The following is a 17,581-nucleotide window of genomic DNA, read 5'->3' as shown; positions in this document are numbered from 1 at the left end:
CACAGCTGACAGGTGGCAGAGCTGGGATTAGAACCCATGACCCCTGGCTCCCAAGCCCGTGCTCTTTCCACTGAGCCACGCTGCTTCTCTGTTCAAATGTCTCCTGGACAGAGTCTTGCCAAAGGTGTTTGGAAGATGTAAGCAGGCCTGGTCCTCTGCCCACACCCTCACTGACCCCTCTGCCCACCTCCAGCAGATGAGGGTCCTCTCCACCACCAGCTGGTGCTTATCTCAAAGCTAGCTGAGCCTAAGCTCAAGTCTGCTGTGCCAGGTTTAGGAGTGAGATTCTCCGTCGGTCTGCCACTCCCAGGCTCCACCTGGAGCTCCGTCAACTCCAGGATTCCCACGCATTTCGTCTTCAGCCATGCCCAGGTTGTCCCTCCCATGAGGCCCTCAGACGCCTACCCCTGTCCCACGAGGATGCACATAAAGACAAACGCACGCAGTCCCACATGATCTGGGACTTGGAAACAGTCACACCGATATGGAGACCTCAGGATAAGGCACCCACAGGTTCCACATGGAGGCAGGGATGGTCCCACATTCATTCATTCAATCGTATTTATTGAGCGCTTACTGTGTGCAGAGCACTGGACTAAGCGCTTGGGAAGTCCAAGTTGGCAACATATAGAGACAGTCCCTACCCAGCAGCGGGCTCACAGTCTAGAAGGGGGAGACAGAGAACAAAACAAAACATATTAACAAATTAAAATAAATATGTACAAATAAGATAGAGTAATAAATACGTACAAACATATATATAGGTGATGTGGGGAGGGGAAAGAGGTAAGGCGGGGGGTGGAAAGGTGGAGAAGGGGGAGAGAAAGGAGGGGCCTCAGTCTGGGAAGGCCTCCTGGAGGAGGTGAGCTGTCAGTAGGGCTTTGAAGGGAGGAAGAGAGCTAGTTTGGTGGATGTGTGGAGGGAGGACATTCTAGGCCAGGGGGATTATGTGGGCCTGGGGTCGACGGCGGGACAGGCGAGAATGAGGCATGGTGAGGAGATTAGCGGCAGAGGAGCGGAGGGTGTGGGCTGGGCTGTAGAAGGAGAGAAGGGAGGTGAGGTAGGAGGGGGCGAGGTGATGGACAGCCTTGAAGCCCAGGGTGAGGAGTTTTTTCCTGATGCACAAGGACACAAGGAGACTCGCCATGGAAGTGTGGGCTGTGGGTGAGTTGAAGGGTCCAGGGTCGGAGGAGAGCAGCAAAAGGGGAAATGAGGAGAGGAGCAGAGAGAAGGGGCCCTGAGGGAGTTTCTGGGTCTGGAGTTTCTGAGCGAGATGACAGAGGCTGGGAAACGGATCTAGAAATAAGGTCTAGGGGCAGCCACTGCTAGAGGGTAGGACCCTGGAAGCAGCGTCTCCCTAGGTAGGGTTAGGGTTAGGTGGGTTCACTGGGTTGGGGTTAGAGTTAGCTTCTCCACAGCCGCAGACGGGATGTGAAGGCAGTCCTGAAGAGGCAGAAAGGAGTGGAGAGTTGAGTCAGTTGTCTGGATCCTTTGGGTAACAGAACCCCACCCTCCTTCTGAGGAAACGGAGTTGTTTTTTCGGTCCAGTTGATACAGAGTGTTTGCTTACACAGCCCAAATTTGCCGGAAGATTAGTTATTATCCCTCCCTCGATTTTGCCCTCCCAGCACTAGGCCGGTCTGCTGATCTGTCTTGCTGGCCGGGCCGGGACTGGCTGCCTTCTGCTCCCTGGAGCCCCCCGGGAGGAGGGAGAGACACGGGGCCCACTCGAGATAGGACGGGCGGGGAGCCCCGGGCAGGGAGCGAGCCAGCCAGGGCATGGGATTAGTGGAGTGGTTTGTGGGAATCCCTTCTTTATCGCTCCTCTCCACCCAGCAGCTGCCTCGGCCCACCCTTCCCGCAGGCTGCTGTAGTATTGCTTTTTGTTTTTATTTAATGGCATTTGTTAAGCGCTTACTATGTGTCAAGCCCAGTTCTAAGCACTGGGGTAGATACGAGTTTCTTAGGTTGGACACAGTCCCAATCCCACGCAGGTTTTAGGTTCTAAGTGGGAGGGGGTAGGATTTAATCCTCATTTTACAGTTGAGGAAACTGTAAAATCTGAGGACAATCTGATTACCTTGTATCTACCCCAGCGCTTAGAACAGCGCTTGGCACATAGTAAGCTCTTAACAAATACCAACATTATTATTATTATTTTTATGAGCCAAGCACTGTTCTGAGCTCTGGGGTACATACAAGTTAATTGGGTTGGACACAGTCTCTGTCCCGCATGGGGCTCACACTCTTAATCCCCATTTTACAGATGAGGCCCAGAGAAGTTAAGTGACTCCCCCGAGGTCACACAGCAGACGTGTGCTAGAATTTCTTCTCCCGCTGAACCTCCCACTCAGGAAACGTGCAATTGTCTTGGCAGAGAAAGTGGGTGTGTTACTGGATCACAAGTGTGTTTGCTCGCTGCCTTTTCGGCTGGGATTTGTGGGACTTGGCTTGGAGGTCGGTTCCCCCTCTGCACCGACCTGGTTGTGGACTGGAGTTCTGGTCACTGGAGTTCTGTGAGTCTTCCCCCTTCAGACTCCCCGGGGTGCCTCCTCTGATGTAATAATAACAATAATTAATTCAATCGTATTTATTGAGCGCTTACTGTGTACAGAGCACTATACTAAGCCCTTGGGAAGAACAAGTCGGCCACGTATAGAGACGGCCCCTACCCAACAAACAGCCTAGAAGGGGGAGACAGAAAACAAAACAAAACATGTAGACAGGTGTCAAAATCGTCAGAACAAATAGAATTATAGCTCTATGCACATCATTAACAAAATAGAATAGTTAATATGTACAAGTAAAATAGAGTAATAAATCTGTACATATATACAAGTGCTGTGGGGAGGGGAAGGAGGAAGGGTGGGGGGATGGGGAGGAGGAGAGGAAAAAGGGGGTTCAGTCTGGGGAGGCCTCCTGGAGGAGGTGAGCTCTCATAATAATAATAATTGTGGTATTTGTTAAGCACTTACTAAGTGCCAGGCACTGTACTAAGTGCTGGGGTAGATACAAGCAAATCGGGTTGGACGTTATATTCCAAATGCCCCTGCTGCCTCCCGAACCTCCCTTTAAGCAAGGAGAGTTTCTCCCGTCCTCAACCCGACACATACACTCACACCCTTACTCTTTCCCGAAGCTTCCAGGAAATGCTGTGCAGCAGGGTGAAGAAGAAATAATAATAAATGATGATGGCATTTGTTAAGCACTTACTGTGTGCCGAGCACTGTTCTAAGTGCTGGGGAAGGTACAAGGTAATCAGGTTGTTCCACGTGGGGCTCACAGTCTTAATCCCCATTTTCCAGATGAGGTAACTGAGGCACCGAGAAGTTGTGACTTGCCCAAAGTCACACAGCTGACAAGTGGTGGAGCCGGGATTAGAACCCATGACCTCAGACTTTCAAGCCTGGGCTCTTGCCACTAAGCCACGCTATGTTCCAGGCACCGCGCTAAGCACAAGCTAATCGGGTTGGACACAGTCCCCTCCCAAGTAGGACTCACGGTCTTAATTCCCACTTTACAGATGAGGTAACTGAGGCACAGACAAGTGAAGTGGCTTGCCCAAAGTCACACAGCTGACAATTGGTGGAGCTGGGATTTGAACCCATGACCTCGGACTCCAAAGCCCGTGCTCTATCCACTACAGTGTGCTGCTTCTCACCCTGCTGCTTCTTACTGAGCACTTACTGTGCACAGAGCATTGTACTAAGGGCTTGGAAGAGTATTAATTCATTCAGTCATATTTAATGAGCACTTATTGTGCACAAAGCACTATACTAGGTGCTTGGAAGAGTATAACAGAACAATAAACAGACACATTCCCTGCCCACAATGAAGAGTACAATGCAGCAGAGTTGGTAGACACGTTCCCTGTCTACGACAAGCTTATAGTCTAGAGGGGGAGACAGACATTAATATAAATAAATAAATTTCGGATAAGAACTTTAAGTGCTGTGGGGCTGAGGGTGGGGTAAATACCAGTGCCCAGAGGGTCACTGATCCAAGTGCATAGACAACGCAGAAGGGAGAGGGAGTTGCGGAAAAGAGGGTTTATTTGAGGAAACCCTCTTAATAACTCTTCAGATTCCCTTAGGTCAATACCAAGGCTTTCGGAAAAAGGTCCCAAGGGCTCTCAGAGAGCGGTAAGATCTTAGACTGAGTGGCCCTGTGGCTAGGAAGGTGCACCCTGCACCCAAAATGAGTCATCTGAGGTGCCCACAGAGCAGAGAAGCATGTCCCCCAGAGAGGGAAACCTCTCCTGATTAATAATAATAATAATAATAATAATAATGATGGCATTTATTAAGCGCTTACTATGTGCAAAACACTGGTCTAAGTGGTGGGGGGATACAAGGTGGTCAGGTTGTCCCACTTGGGGCTCACAGTCTTAATCCCCATTTTACAGATGAGGGAACTGAGGCCCAGAGAAGTTAAGTGGCTGGCCCAAGGTCACACAGCTGACAAGCGGCAGAGCCGGGATTCGAACCCACGACCTCCGACTCCCAAGCCCGCGCTCTTCCCACTGAGCCACGCGACAACCCATAGTGCCCCATCATCCCCTCCAGCTCTCGGGCACATCTTTATACTCCATTGCTTCCTCCTATTTGTATTGTATTTTAGGGTCCCATCTACTCTACCAGACTGTAATTTCCTTTAGTGCAAGCATCATGTTTACAAACTCTATTGTACTCTCTCAAAGGCTTAGTTCAGTGCTCTGCACACAGAGTAAGTGCTTGATAAATACCAATGACTGATCAACAGAGCGATTAGGACATTTATTATTATTATTCAGGGTACTTACATTAGAAGACTGGACCCGTTGCCTCGTCTGCCAGGAATGTTGGCCCAATTTAGTGTTGGGAAAGGGGTTTTAAGCCTGGGAAAACAGGTGGACGGTAAGCCTGGAAGGGCAGGTAGGAGGGTGACAGGTGCCAGTCCCCGTCCCAGGTAGGACTCACAGTCCTAATTCCCACTTTACAGATGAGGTAACTGAGGCACAGAGAATTGAAGTGACTTGCCCAAAGTCACACAGCCGACAATTGGTGGAGCCGGGATTTGAACCCATGACCTCAGACTCCAAAGCCCGGGCTCTATCCACTACAGTGCGCTGCTTCTCACCCTGCTGCTTCTTACTGAGCACTTACTGTGCACAGAGCATTGTACTAAGCGCTTGGAAGAGTATTAATTCATTCAGTCATATTTAATGAGCACTTATTGTGACCAGGGGTCACAATGATTCATTCACTGTGGTAGGAACACCGAATGCTGAACTGGGGGATGCTTGGGTTCTGAGGTCGGAAGCATCACCCAGGTACTCAAGCATTCCAGGCCTGGAATGGTAATCAGTCAATCAATCAATCATCCAGTGGCATTTCTTGAGCACTTACTGTGTGCAGAGCACTGTACAAGACACTTGGGAAAGCACAACGCAACAGAGTTGCCCATAAGGAGACTCTTATTTATTACTCTATTTATTTATTTTACTTGTACATATCTATTCTATTTATTTTATTTTGTTAGTATGTTTGGTTTTGTTCTCTGTCTCCCCCTTTTAGACTGTGAGCCCACTGTTGGGTAGGGACTGTCTCTATATGTTGCCAACTTGTACTTCCCAAGCGCTTAGTACAGTGCTCTGCACATAGTAAGCGCTCAATAAATACGACTGATGATGATGATGATGATGATGGATTGCAGGACTCTTGGTGGTTCATCCCCCAAGTCACTTCACTTCTCTGGGCCTCAGTTACCTCATCTGGAAAATGGGGATTAAGACTGAGTCCCCCTGGGACAACCTGATCACCTTGTAACCTCCCCAGCACTTAGAACAGTGCTTTGCACATAGTAAGTGCTTAATAAATGCCATAATAATAATAATAATAATAATAATTATTATCTGTGCCTCAGTTACCTCATCTGTAAAATGGGGATTAAGACTGTGAGTCCCCCGTGGGCCAACCTGATCACCTTGTAACCTCCTCAGCGCTTAGAACAGTGCTTTGCATTTAGTAAGCACTTAATAAATGCCATTATTATCATTCTCTGTGCCTCAGTTACCTCATCTGTAAAATGGGGATTAAGACTGTGAGTCCCCCGTGGGCCAACCTGATCACCTGTAACCTCCCCAGCGCTTAGAACAGTGCTTTGCATGTAGTAAGCGCTTAATAAATGCCATTATTATTATTATTATTATTATCTGGGGGAAAATGCAGAATTTCAGCTGAGCAGAACTGTGTCTGAGCGTTCTTAATTGTATTAGTTCTGCGGATTTACTGAGGACCTGCTGTGCACTGGGCATAATGCTGACTGTCTGAGAACATGCCTTGGGCAGACAGACAGAAGCAAAGTGCACCTGCACCATCGAACAAGCCCAGGCACACCACAAACGTAAGCAAGAAATGAATAAATACACAGATAAATAAGTGAAATTAAAGGAATGTGGGGAAAGCCAAGGGAGCTGATGGAATGACATCCCCCAGGAAGGGGTTATGGTGGGTGGGCAAGTCCCTTCTGGATAATACTACTAGTAATGACTGGAATATTTGGCTTTTACTCTGTGTGGAGCACTGTGTTTAGTGCTGGAGGAGCCCACTGTTGGGTAGGGACTGTCTCTATATGTTGCCAATTTGTACTTCCCAAGCGCTTAGTACAGTGCTCTGCACATAGTAAGCACTCAATAAATACGATTGATGATGATGATGATACAAAGCAATCACATCAGATATAGTCCCTGCCCCACATGGGGCTTACAGTCTAAAGGGGAGGGCAAACAGGTGTTTACTCCCCATTTTACAGTTGGGAAACTGAGGCCCAGAACAGTTATGCGTCTTGCCCAAGGCCAACAGCAGGCTGGTGGGGGGCAGGAGGGAGGAGTCCCAGAGTGGGCCCTGTCGTGGGAATCCACACACTTCCAGGGAATGTTCCTCCCTACTGGGGGGGCCGGGACTTCTAGGCTGCCAGAAAACCAAGTCCTCATGGAGGATCAGGTGAGACTGTGAGCCCACTGTTGGGTAGGGACTGTCTCTATATGTTGCCAATTTGTACTTCTCAAGCGCTTAGTACAGTGCTCTGCACATAGTAAGCGCTCAATAAATACGATTGATGATGATGAGATACAAAGCAATTAGATCAGATATAGTCCCTGCCCCACATGGGGCTTACAGTCTAAAGGGGAGGGCAAACAGGTGTTTACTCCCCATTTTACAGTTGGGAAATAGAGGCCCAGAACAGTTATGTGTTTTGCCCAAGGCCAACAGCAGGCTGGTGGAGGGCAGGAGGGAGGAATCCCAGAGTGGGCCCTGTCGTGGGAATCCACATACTTCCAGGGAATGTTCCTCCCTACTCGGGGGGCCGGGACCTCTACGCAGCCAGAAAACCAAGTCCTCATGGAGGATCAGGTGAGACTGTGAGCCCACTGTTGGGTAGGGACTGTCTCTATATGTTGCCAATTTGTACTTCCCAAGCGCTTAGTACAGTGCTCTGCACATAGTAAGTGCTCAATAAATATGATTGATGATGATGATCAGGTGGCCCTAGTCCTGAGAGGGATTTGGCTCCACCTCACCAGTTCCTCCCTGCCCTGCGTAGAGACCCACTGGAGCCCACGTTTTATCCCAGGTGGTTATCGCTTGGGTGGGGCATTGTAGGCCCTGCCCAGGCCTGTTTGGGGAGAGGCTGGGTTGGCTTACGTTGGCGTCAGTTCAAGGAGGGGAGCATCTTGGGAAGGGCAAAGTGGCTCTCCCCCCTCATCCTCCCTCCACCCTTCCTCTCTGACTTTTCCCCTTCCCTTCCTGGATCACACCAGCTCAGCCTTCCGGACGCCAGCGCCGAAGCCGATGGCTTCACCCCAGACTGGTGGAGTTTGTCTGCCCCCCCAGGGAAGGTGTCCAGCTACTAAAAAAGGGCTGATTCATTCATTCAATCGTATTTATTGAGCACTTACTATGTACTAAGCCTTTTAGACTTTGAGCCCACTTTTAGACTGTGAGCCCACTGTTGGGTAGGGACTGTCCCTATATGTTGCCAATTTGTACTTCCCAAGCACTTAGTACGGTGCTCTGCACACAGTAAGCGCTCAATAAATACGATTGATGATGATGTTGCCAACTTGTACTTCCCAAGCGCTTAGTACAGTGCTCTGCACACAGTAAGCGCTCAATAAATACAATTGACTGATTGATTGATTACTAAGCCCTTGGCTGATGTCCAGGTGCAGGATGGGGCTGGTGGCCAGTTACGACTCAAACCCAATAACCACTTCTGAATAAGGGCCATGCTGGAAGCAGCATGGCTCAGTGGAAAGAGCCCGGGCTTTGGAGTCAGAGGTCATGAGTTCAAATCCCGGCTCTGCCACTTGACAGCTGTGTGACAGTGGGCAAGTCACTTAACTTATTTGGGCCTCAGTTAACCTCATCTGTAAAATGGGGATTAAGACTGTGAGCCCCCCGTGGGACAACCTGGTCACCTTGTAAACTCCCCAGCGCTTAGAACAGTGCTTTGCATATAGTAAGCGCTTCATAAATACCATTATTATTATTATCAAGATTCTCTATCCTCTGAGGGCAGAGTAGGGCCCATGTCCACTCCTCCCTCCCCCCCCACCATCCTGCCATGTGCCTAAACTGCTACCTCCACTGCCCATTCACTCCCCTCTCCCTTCCCTCTTTCCAAGGGGAAAACCCACCTCCCACAGGAAACCCTCCCAGATTTAGCACCACTCCTCCCGCTCGACCGAAAGCTCAGCACATTAAGCTGGCAGCCTCTCACCCGGTCGAAACCGAGCCACCTGAGAGGGTTCGGCTGCTTCCCCCTCCTCCCACGGGGAAGGCCTCAGGCCTGGGGAGTCACCGACGGGACGGAGGGAGAGCTCTTGAGCAAGGGAGACGTCAGCTCTGGGCTGGGGTGGGGAGAGACCCGGAGAAAGGGGAAGCGGTTGGGTGGGTGGCTGGGCGAGCAGGGACGGGGGGGAAGGAATGACAGAGACAGAAGGTGGCGAAGGTAATTCTTACCTCCCCCACCAAAAAAATCCTACTCTGTCCCTCTCGTAATCAATGGAATTTATTGAGCGCTCACTGTGCGCAGAGTACTTGGGAGTGTAGAAGGAGCTAACAGTCTAGAAGGGCCGCATCGGATCAGAGCAGATGTCTCGGGGACTTTCACCCACAGCCTCCTCGTTGACCAGTCTGGCCCTGCACACTCTAAATCGCAGATACCCCAGGGTCCGGGACCCCCTTTTCCAGGACTGGTGGCCGGCGGCTGCCCAGGGTTCAAGGGCTGAGTCACAGCTCAGCAACTGTCCAACTGTCCTGGAGGGTCATAGTGATAATTGCGGCATTTGTTTAGTGCTTGCTCTGTGCCAAGAATTATGCAAGATACTATATTGTACTGTATTATACACTATGGTCAGGTTGGACAGAGTCCTAGTCTCACAGGAGACTTCTAGTCTAAGGGGGAGAGAGAAAAGGTATCAAATCCCCATATTTACAGATAAGGAAACTGAGGCTCAGAGAATTGAATCAATCGATCAGTCGTATTTATTGAGCATTTATAATGTGCAGAGAACTGTACTAAGCACTTGAAAAGTACACTATAACATTCATTCATTCAATCGTATTTATTGAATGCTTACTGTGTGCAGAGCACTGTACTAAGTGCTTGGGAAGTACAAGTTCATTCATTCATTCAATCGTATTTAATGAGAGCTTACTGTGTGCAGAGCACTGTACGAAGCTCTTGGGAAGTCCAAGTTGGCAACATATAGGGATGGTACCTACCCAACAGTGGGCTCACAGTCTAGAAGGGGGAGACAGACAACAAAACAAAACATATTAACAAAATAAAAGAAATAGAATAAATATGTACAAATAAAATAAATAGAGTAATAAATCCGTACAAACATATATACATATATACAGGTGCTGTGGGGAGGGGAAGGAGGTAAGGCGGCGGGGTGGGGAGGGGGAGGAGGGGAAAGGAAGGAGGGAGCACAGTCTGGGAAGGCCTCATATAGGCAACATATAGAGACGGTCCCTACCCAACAATAGGCTCACAGTCTAGAAGACTATAATAGAGTTTGTAGACATCTTTCCTGCCCAAAATCACACACCCTGAGTCAGTCCAGCCAGGCCTGCCCGAAGGGGATTTGGGTCTGGAGGGCCATTCATTCATTCATTCATTCAATTCAATCGTATTTATTGAGCGCTTACTGTGTGCAGAGCACTGTACTAAGCGCTTGGGAAGCACAAGTTGGCAACATATAGAGACGGTCCCTACCCAACAGCGGGCTCACAGTCTAGAAGTGGGCTCACAGTCTGCCACTAGTCTACTGTAAGACCTTGGGCAAGACATTTAACTTCTCTCTATTTCTCCATTCCCTCATCTGCAAAATGGGGATTCAATACCTGTTCTCCCTCCCCCTAAGACTGTGAGCCTCATATGGGACCTGATCATCTTAGATGCACCCCAGCACTTAGTACAGTGCGTGACACAGAGTAAGGGCTTAACAAATGCCACAGCTATTATTATGATTGTCACTATGTCATGCTGCTACACACATACACACACGCGGATCAATTTTTTTTCTCTCCCTTTTGCTTTGTTTCCTGGGAAAGTTGGATTCCTCCCAGTTCCAGAGGTGCCACTGAGCACAGTTGGAAAGAGAATTGGGTGGGCGGGGTTGACCTCTCCGGGCCTGGCACCCTGTCAGCCCACCTGGCCCAAAGATGGGCATCAGGCATGCCACAGGAAACCTCTCCCGGGGCAGCGGAGCAGGACAAAGATACACGGGGATTCCCAGTACACTACCGGGGTGACTCAAAGGCCCGCCCAGTTGCCGATGCTCCTCTGATTAGCTCTTCCCCCTTCCGAGCCAGAAGTTCCCCCTTCCCGCCCCCACTCCCAAGGGTGGGGACGGGTGCAGGGATGGGTGGGATATAAGGCAGCCCCGGGAAGCCCTGCCACCCACAACCAGACTGCTGGAATCCCGGGAAGATGAAGTCCCTTCTGGTTATACTTCTGGTTGCTGTTGTGTGTGTAGAGCGAGGTATGAAGGGTGTGTATGGGGGGCTCAGGCCTGGTCCGGAGGAAGGGCAGGGACCCCAGCTGAGCCCTGGGCATGGGCCCTGGCATGGAGTGGGGGGGCTTTGGAGGGATGGTGGTGTGGGAGGTGGAAGACTAAGGATCTCCTCACCCCCAACTCCTTAATTTAGAGAGAGGGAAGGGGGATGGTTGGGGAGAGCTTACTCCTAGCCCAGAGCCGACAGACAGAGGATGGTCTCTCCTGGTTCAGAGGCGATTCCATGTTCTCCCCTGGTTACTATTCGCCGAGGGGAAGTTCTTCCTGACATCTAACCCAAATCCCTACTGCTGCAGTTCCCCCTCTCCCTTCTCTTGCTCTCAGTGGAGATGGGGAGCAGTCTTTTGGAGACTGAAAACGGCAGTCTTCCCCCGCCCCGATGCCCAGCCTGGGCAGCTTCAGTTTCCACCCAGATGTGGAAATGCGGCATGGCTTAGCAGAAAGAGCACAGGCTTGGGAGCCAGAGATTGTGGGTTCTAATCCCTGCTCCACCATTTGTCAACTGTGTGACTTTGGGCAAATCACTTAACTTCTATGTGCCTCAGTTACCTCATCTGTAAAATGGGGATTAAGACTGTGAGCCCCACATGGGACAACCTGATTGCCTTGTATCTACCCCATTGCTTTGAACAGTGCTTGGCACATAGTAAGCACTTAAGGAATACCATTATTATTCTTATTCTTATTATTAGTCTCCAAGCTCAGGCTCTAGGGTGGGAGGAGGGGCCTTGGGGGCTGGGAACTGCCCACTTGGCTGTCCCCCGAGTGGGGTACGGAGGAAGGGGACTTATCTCTTTTAGATAAGAATGGGGGGTTCCCCAGCTCTTCTTCTTTTAGGCATAAATCAGTGACATGAGCGTTCCCCTGGGCCAGACTGCCATTCTCTGGGGCACGCTGGAGCGGAGCGTTGGCACGGCCCACGCGCAATTCCCAAGGACTACTCCCTTCCTCCCCTGCCAACTCCCTCTTGCTTTGCCCACTACGACAGCCAATCTGCTGTCCAACTCCCTTCTGCTGGGGAAGGTGGAGATGAAAACTCAAACTCACCCACCCAGTTCCTTGCTCCCAGCTCTGGGGAAAAGCTGAGGGGTGGGAGAGGGAAGTTAGCGCTACGGATTAAAAGGGGATTCCAGTTATCCACGCTCTCTCTGCCCCTCTGAGATCAAGTCATCTAGATTTGGTGTCTGATTTGATCAGTAAAGAGGAAATACCATCCTTGCCCACCCCCTCACCCCTCCATCCTCCCTGCTTAGCTGGCCTCCTGAGTTGGGCATCTCTTGGATGCTGACTGTTTTTAGGGCTCCCTCATGATCTGAGTTTTCCTGGGTGTCCGGCCCAGCCCTGCCCCAACGCCCCACACCCCAAACCGCAGGGAGAAAGCCCTAGTGGGTCCCATGCTGACCCCGCTCCCAGGCCCACAATCCATGACCTGGACCCAGGAGTGGCCGATTTCCCAGGGGTCTTTCCAGACCCCAATTCTACTAGGAACTGGCTGGACGCTTGGGGCTGGGCGAGTGGCCCCTGCGCAGGGTTAATTCCACCTGGAACCAAGGAACCTGGCCAGGGCTGGGTCAGCTCCGTGGGTGGGGTGGGAACACCCAGCTGGCACAGTCTGGTTTTGATTCCAGAGTGGTTCCAGCCCTCCCAACTACCCTCCCTGCTCTAGTGGCTGGCTAACATGCCACTCCACCTTCCCGATCCTCCTCCTCCTCGCTCAATCCCTTTCCGTGCCTCAGTTACCTCATCTGTAAAACGGGGATAAAGACTGAGAACCCCATGTTGGACAGGGACAGTATCTACCCCAGCACTTAGTACAGTGCTTGGCACATAGTTAGTGCTTAAGAAATACCGTTAAAAATAAACAAACAAAAAACCCCAAAAAACAATCAAAGAAAAACCTGGCAGGAGTGAGACAGTGAACGACTTTAACCTTTGGCAGCTGGTTGGTCTGGAGAGTTAGCACAGACTTGAGAATACTAACAGCTGGATTCGAATTTAGCCATCGGTTTGCAGTATACCTCTGTCAAGGGATTACATTTGATCTTATAGTGTTGTTTCTACCCCATTGCTTAGTACGGGGCTTGGTATAGAGCAAATGCTAAACAAATGTTATTATTATTGTTATTATCATCTTTGTTGTTGTTATGTAATAATAATGAAATGACACATTCCCTGCGCTCAAGGGAGACAGTCTAACAGGGGAGACAAAAGAAAAATATTTCATTCATTCATTCAATCATATTTATTGAGTACTTACTGTGTGCAGAGCACTGTGCTAAGCGCTTGGAAAGTACAATTCTGCAACAGAGACAATCCCTACACAACAACGGGCTCACAGTCTAGAAGGAGAAACAGCGTGACTCAGTGGAAAGAGCTCGGGCTTGGGAGTCAGAGGTCATGGGTTCAAATCCCGGCTCCCCCAATTGTCAGCTGTGTGACTTTGGGCAAGTCATTTCACTTCTCTGGGCCTCAGTGACCTCATCTGTAAAATGAGGATTAAGACTGTGAGCTTCCCGTGGGACACCTGATCACCTTGTAACCTCCCCAGCACTTAGAACAGTGCTTTGCACATAGTAAGCATTTAATAAATGCCATCAGTATTATTATTAGAAGGGGGGAGACAGACAACAAACAAACCAAGTAGACAGGCATCCATAGAATCAAAATAAACAGAATTATATATATACACATATATATACACACATATATATACACATCATCAATAAAATAAATAGAATGATAAATATATACAAATATACACAAGTGCTGTAGGGCAGGGAGGGGGTAGAGCAGATGGAGGGAGTAGGGCGATGGGGAGGGGAGGAGGAGCAGAGGAAAAGGAGGCTCAGTCTGGGAAAGCAAAATAAAGAACTGAATTACACATATAGGCATCAGTACCAAGGAGGGTATCGATGAATTCACAAGGGCTAGAGTTAGTTGCCTGTAAAGGGATGATACAGCCCAGGATGCTGGGAAATCAAATGGGGAAACCTCATTAGAGAAGGTGGGATTGCAGGAGGGATTTGAATGAGCACTTAGTACAGTGCTCTGCACACAGTAAGTGCTCAGTAAATACGATTATATGAATGAGTCAGACATCATGGGTTCAAATCCCAGCTTCGCCAATTGTCAGCTGTGTGACTTTAGGCCAGTCACTTCACTTCTCTGAGCCTCAGTTCCCTCATCTGGAAAATGGGGATGAAGACTGTGAGCCCCACGGGGGACAACCTGATCACCTTGTATCCCCCCAGTGTGCTTTGCACATAGTAAGCACTTAAATACCATTATTATTATTATTCATTTTATTTGTACATATTTATTCTATTGATTTTATTTTGTTAATATGTTTTGTTTTGTTGTCTGTCTCCCGCTTCCAGACTGTGAGCCTGCCGTTGGGTAGGGACCGTCTCTATATGTTGCCAACTTGGACTTCCCAAGCGCTTACTACAGTGCTCTGCACACAGTAAGCGCTCAATAAATATGATCGAACGAATGAATGACTGTGGGACCTTTGTAGCCTGTCTGATGTGGGAAGGGAGTTCTAAGCTGGGGGAACCGTGGGAGGAAGGGGACAGAAGTGGGAAGGTCAAGAGCGAGGAGAGGGGATGGGGGGAGGAAGGGTTCCGTATGACCCACCCCGTTCCTCTCTCTCCACAGCCCACGCCCTCAAATGCTATGTCTGTGAGAACTCTTCCAACTGCAAGTCAGAAAAAGCATGTCCACCCTCAGCCCTTTACTGTGAAACCATCTCCAACTGTGAGTACTCGGAGGTGTAGGGGTGGTGGGGTCCTGCGTCTGCTGGGGCTGGGCCTTGGAAGGAGACCCAGGGTGACCCGTGGCCTGTCTGAGGGACCCTGGGACTCTGAGAACTGATCATTTCAAGAAGCCCCCTTGGGGATGGGGAATAATAACGATGATATTTGTTAAGCGCTTACTATGTGCAAAGCTGGGCGGGGGAGACAAGGTGATCAGGTTGTCCCACGTGGGGCTCACAGTCTTCATCCCCATTTGACAGATGAGGGAACTGAGGCCCAGAGAAGTTAAGTGACGTGCCCGAAGTCACACAGCTGACAATTGGCGGAGTCGGGATTTGAACCCATGACTTCTGACTCCAAAGCCAGTGCTCTTTCCACTGAGCCACGCTGCTCCTCTAATGTGCCCCATCTGGTCATCTTGTATGCCTGGCACTTAACACAGCATTCATCATTGTCCGAGAGACAGAAATTGCTCCCAGGCATCCCTTCTCTGGGCCCAAAGCAGAAGTCATCTGCAAAATGAGGAATAAGACTGTGAGCCCCCCGTGGGACAACCTGATCACCTTGTAACCCCCTCCCCAGTGCTTAGAACAGTGCTTCGCATATAGTAAGCACTTAACAAATGCCTTCATTATTATTATTAAAATGGGGATGAAGACTGTGAGCCCCCCGTAGGACAACCTGATCACCTTGTACCCACCCCAGCGCTTAGAACAGTGCTTTGCACATAGTAAGTGCATAATAAATGCCATTATTATTATTATTAAAAAATAAGATTGAATGAATGAATGAATGAATGAATTTATTACTCTATTTAATTTGTACATATTTATTCTATTTATTTTATTTTGTTAATATGTTTTGTTGCCTGTCTCCCACTTCTAGACTGTGTGCCCGCTGTTGGGTAGGGACTGGCTCTAGATGTTGCCAACTTGTACTTCCCAAGCACTTAGTACAGTACTCTGCACACAGTAAGCACTCAATAAATACGATTGAATGAATGAATGAATGAAAGTCCCAAGGGGCATAACTACCCATCTTGGGGGCAGAGGGGTGGGGAACCCCATTGTATTCCTGGCGCGGTGGCTTAGTCTGTGGTGCCACTTTGCGAAAAATCTTCACCTCTCTCCCCAACTTGTCTGGGAAGAATCAGATCCTAGATAACCCCAGGCAGGGGGAAAGAGGTTGGAGAAGGGTGTGAAGGCTTCCGACTGTCCCTGTGATGTTGATGCAGTTATGGCGCTTTCCCTCTGTGTAAGTCTATTATATTGTGCTCTCCCAAAGCGCTTAATACAGTGCTCAAAAAATACTATTGATTGATTGGGGCTGGCCAGAGTAGGGAGTCATGAGGCTCAATCAGCCCCAGAGCTACAGACCCCGTGCCAGACCCTGTGGCCTCTGATTCAGTGAGTTTCACTGTGAGCCCACTGTTGGGTAGGGACTGTCTCTATATGTTGCCAACGTGTACTTCCCCAGCTCTTAATACAGTGCTCTGCACACAGTAAGCGCTCAATAAATACGATTGATTGATTGATTGATTTCACTTCCCTCCCTTCCCTCCAGACAACACCCTGAAAGGAAACCTCATCATCAAGCGCTGTTCGGACACCTGCGTCGCGAAGAATGAGACCCACCAGGGGACCATCACGCGGACCACCTGCTGCCAGACTGACCTGTGCAACAGCAAGGTCGTCAACGGGGTGGCCCACGCGGCCACCAGCCCCGTCGTCCTGGGCCTGGGCACCCTTCTCAGCCTGGTCTGCGTCCTCCTCAGGCCCGGCCTGTGATCGGCAAGGGTTTGACCGCCTCTCCCGCTCAGTTCTCCTCTCCCCCCAGCCCACCCCGTCGTCCTCTGACCGCTCAAACCGGAGGGGCTCCTGAGGAGTCTTCCCTTCTCAGTCCAGCCTCAGTCTGGTCTGGGGGCACCCAAGGGTGACATCAGTCCAGGAACCTGAGCCAACGTCCTCTCCCCGAACTAGGGTAGCCCCACGATGGTGGCGGGGAGGGGAGGCATTATCCCTCCCCACCACCTATCATTCTCCCAGGTCACCAGAGGACACAGTCTCAGCCACCCTCTGGCCAGGGCCCAGGGGGAAGGGTTTTTCTACTTTAAAGCACACAGATAAATAAAATATGTAAAGGAAGCCAGCAGCTGTGTGTGGTGTATGTGTGGCCGTTTCTCTGGGGCCTGTTGGTACACAGTGGAGGTGGCCAGACCCGGGACTTTTCTCCCTCCCCTAATAATAATAATGATGGCATTTGTTAAGCATTTGAGAAGCAGCGTGGCTCGGTGGAAAGAGCCCGGGCTTTGGAATCAGAGGTCGTGGGTTCAAATCCCAGCTCTGCCAATTGTCAGCTGTGTGACTTCGGGCAAGTCGCTTCGCTTCTCTGGGCCTCAGTTCCCTCATCTGTAAAATGGGGGTTAAAACTGTGAGCCCCCATGGGACAACCTGAGCACCTTATAAGTCTCCCAGCGCTTAGAGCAGTGCTTTGCACATAGTAAGGGCTTAATAAATGCCATCATTATTATTATTATTAAGCGCTTACTATGTGCAAAGCACTATTCTAAGCACTGGGGAGGTTACAAGGTGATCAGGCTGTCCCACGGGAAGCTCACAGTCTTAATCCCCATTTTACAACTGAAGCACAGAGAAGTTAAGAGACTTGCCCAAGGTCACACAACTGACAATTGGGGGAGCTGGGATTTGAACCCATGACCTCTGACTCCCAAGCCTGGGCTCTTTCCACTGAGCCA

General features: G+C 49.9%; 1 protein-coding gene across 1 annotated transcript; it reads left to right on the top strand.

Annotated features, from left to right (window-relative positions):
- The first annotated feature begins 10,986 nt into the window (after positions 1–10,986).
- Positions 10,987–16,962, top strand: LOC119940425 (lymphocyte antigen 6D-like). The gene is made up of 3 exons (XM_038760682.1): positions 10,987–11,038; positions 14,729–14,827; positions 16,390–16,962. The coding sequence occupies exons 1-3, from the start codon at positions 10,987–10,989 to the stop codon at positions 16,611–16,613; spliced, it is 375 nt and encodes a 124-aa protein (XP_038616610.1). The 3' UTR covers positions 16,614–16,962.
- Positions 16,963–17,581: the final 619 nt, after the last annotated feature.

The sequence above is a fragment of the Tachyglossus aculeatus genome, chromosome 18 (genome assembly GCF_015852505.1).
Source record: "Tachyglossus aculeatus isolate mTacAcu1 chromosome 18, mTacAcu1.pri, whole genome shotgun sequence".
Classification (NCBI taxonomy): domain Eukaryota; kingdom Metazoa; phylum Chordata; class Mammalia; order Monotremata; family Tachyglossidae; genus Tachyglossus; species Tachyglossus aculeatus.
The sequence above is the reverse complement of the archived record's forward strand: the minus strand, read 5'-3'. Positions and strand labels throughout refer to the sequence as shown.

Bases quoted from the DNA above. Each gene is read 5' to 3' on its own strand.
- LOC119940425 (XM_038760682.1), top strand. From the start codon at position 10,987: ATGAAGTCCCTTCTGGTTATACTTCTGGTTGCTGTTGTGTGTGTAGAG. The intron at 11,039-14,728 runs GTATGAAGGGTG...CTCTCTCCACAG, and splicing joins TGTTGTGTGTGTAGAGCGAG to CCCACGCCCTCAAATGCTAT. The intron at 14,828-16,389 runs GTGAGTACTCGG...CCTTCCCTCCAG, and splicing joins CTGTGAAACCATCTCCAACT to ACAACACCCTGAAAGGAAAC.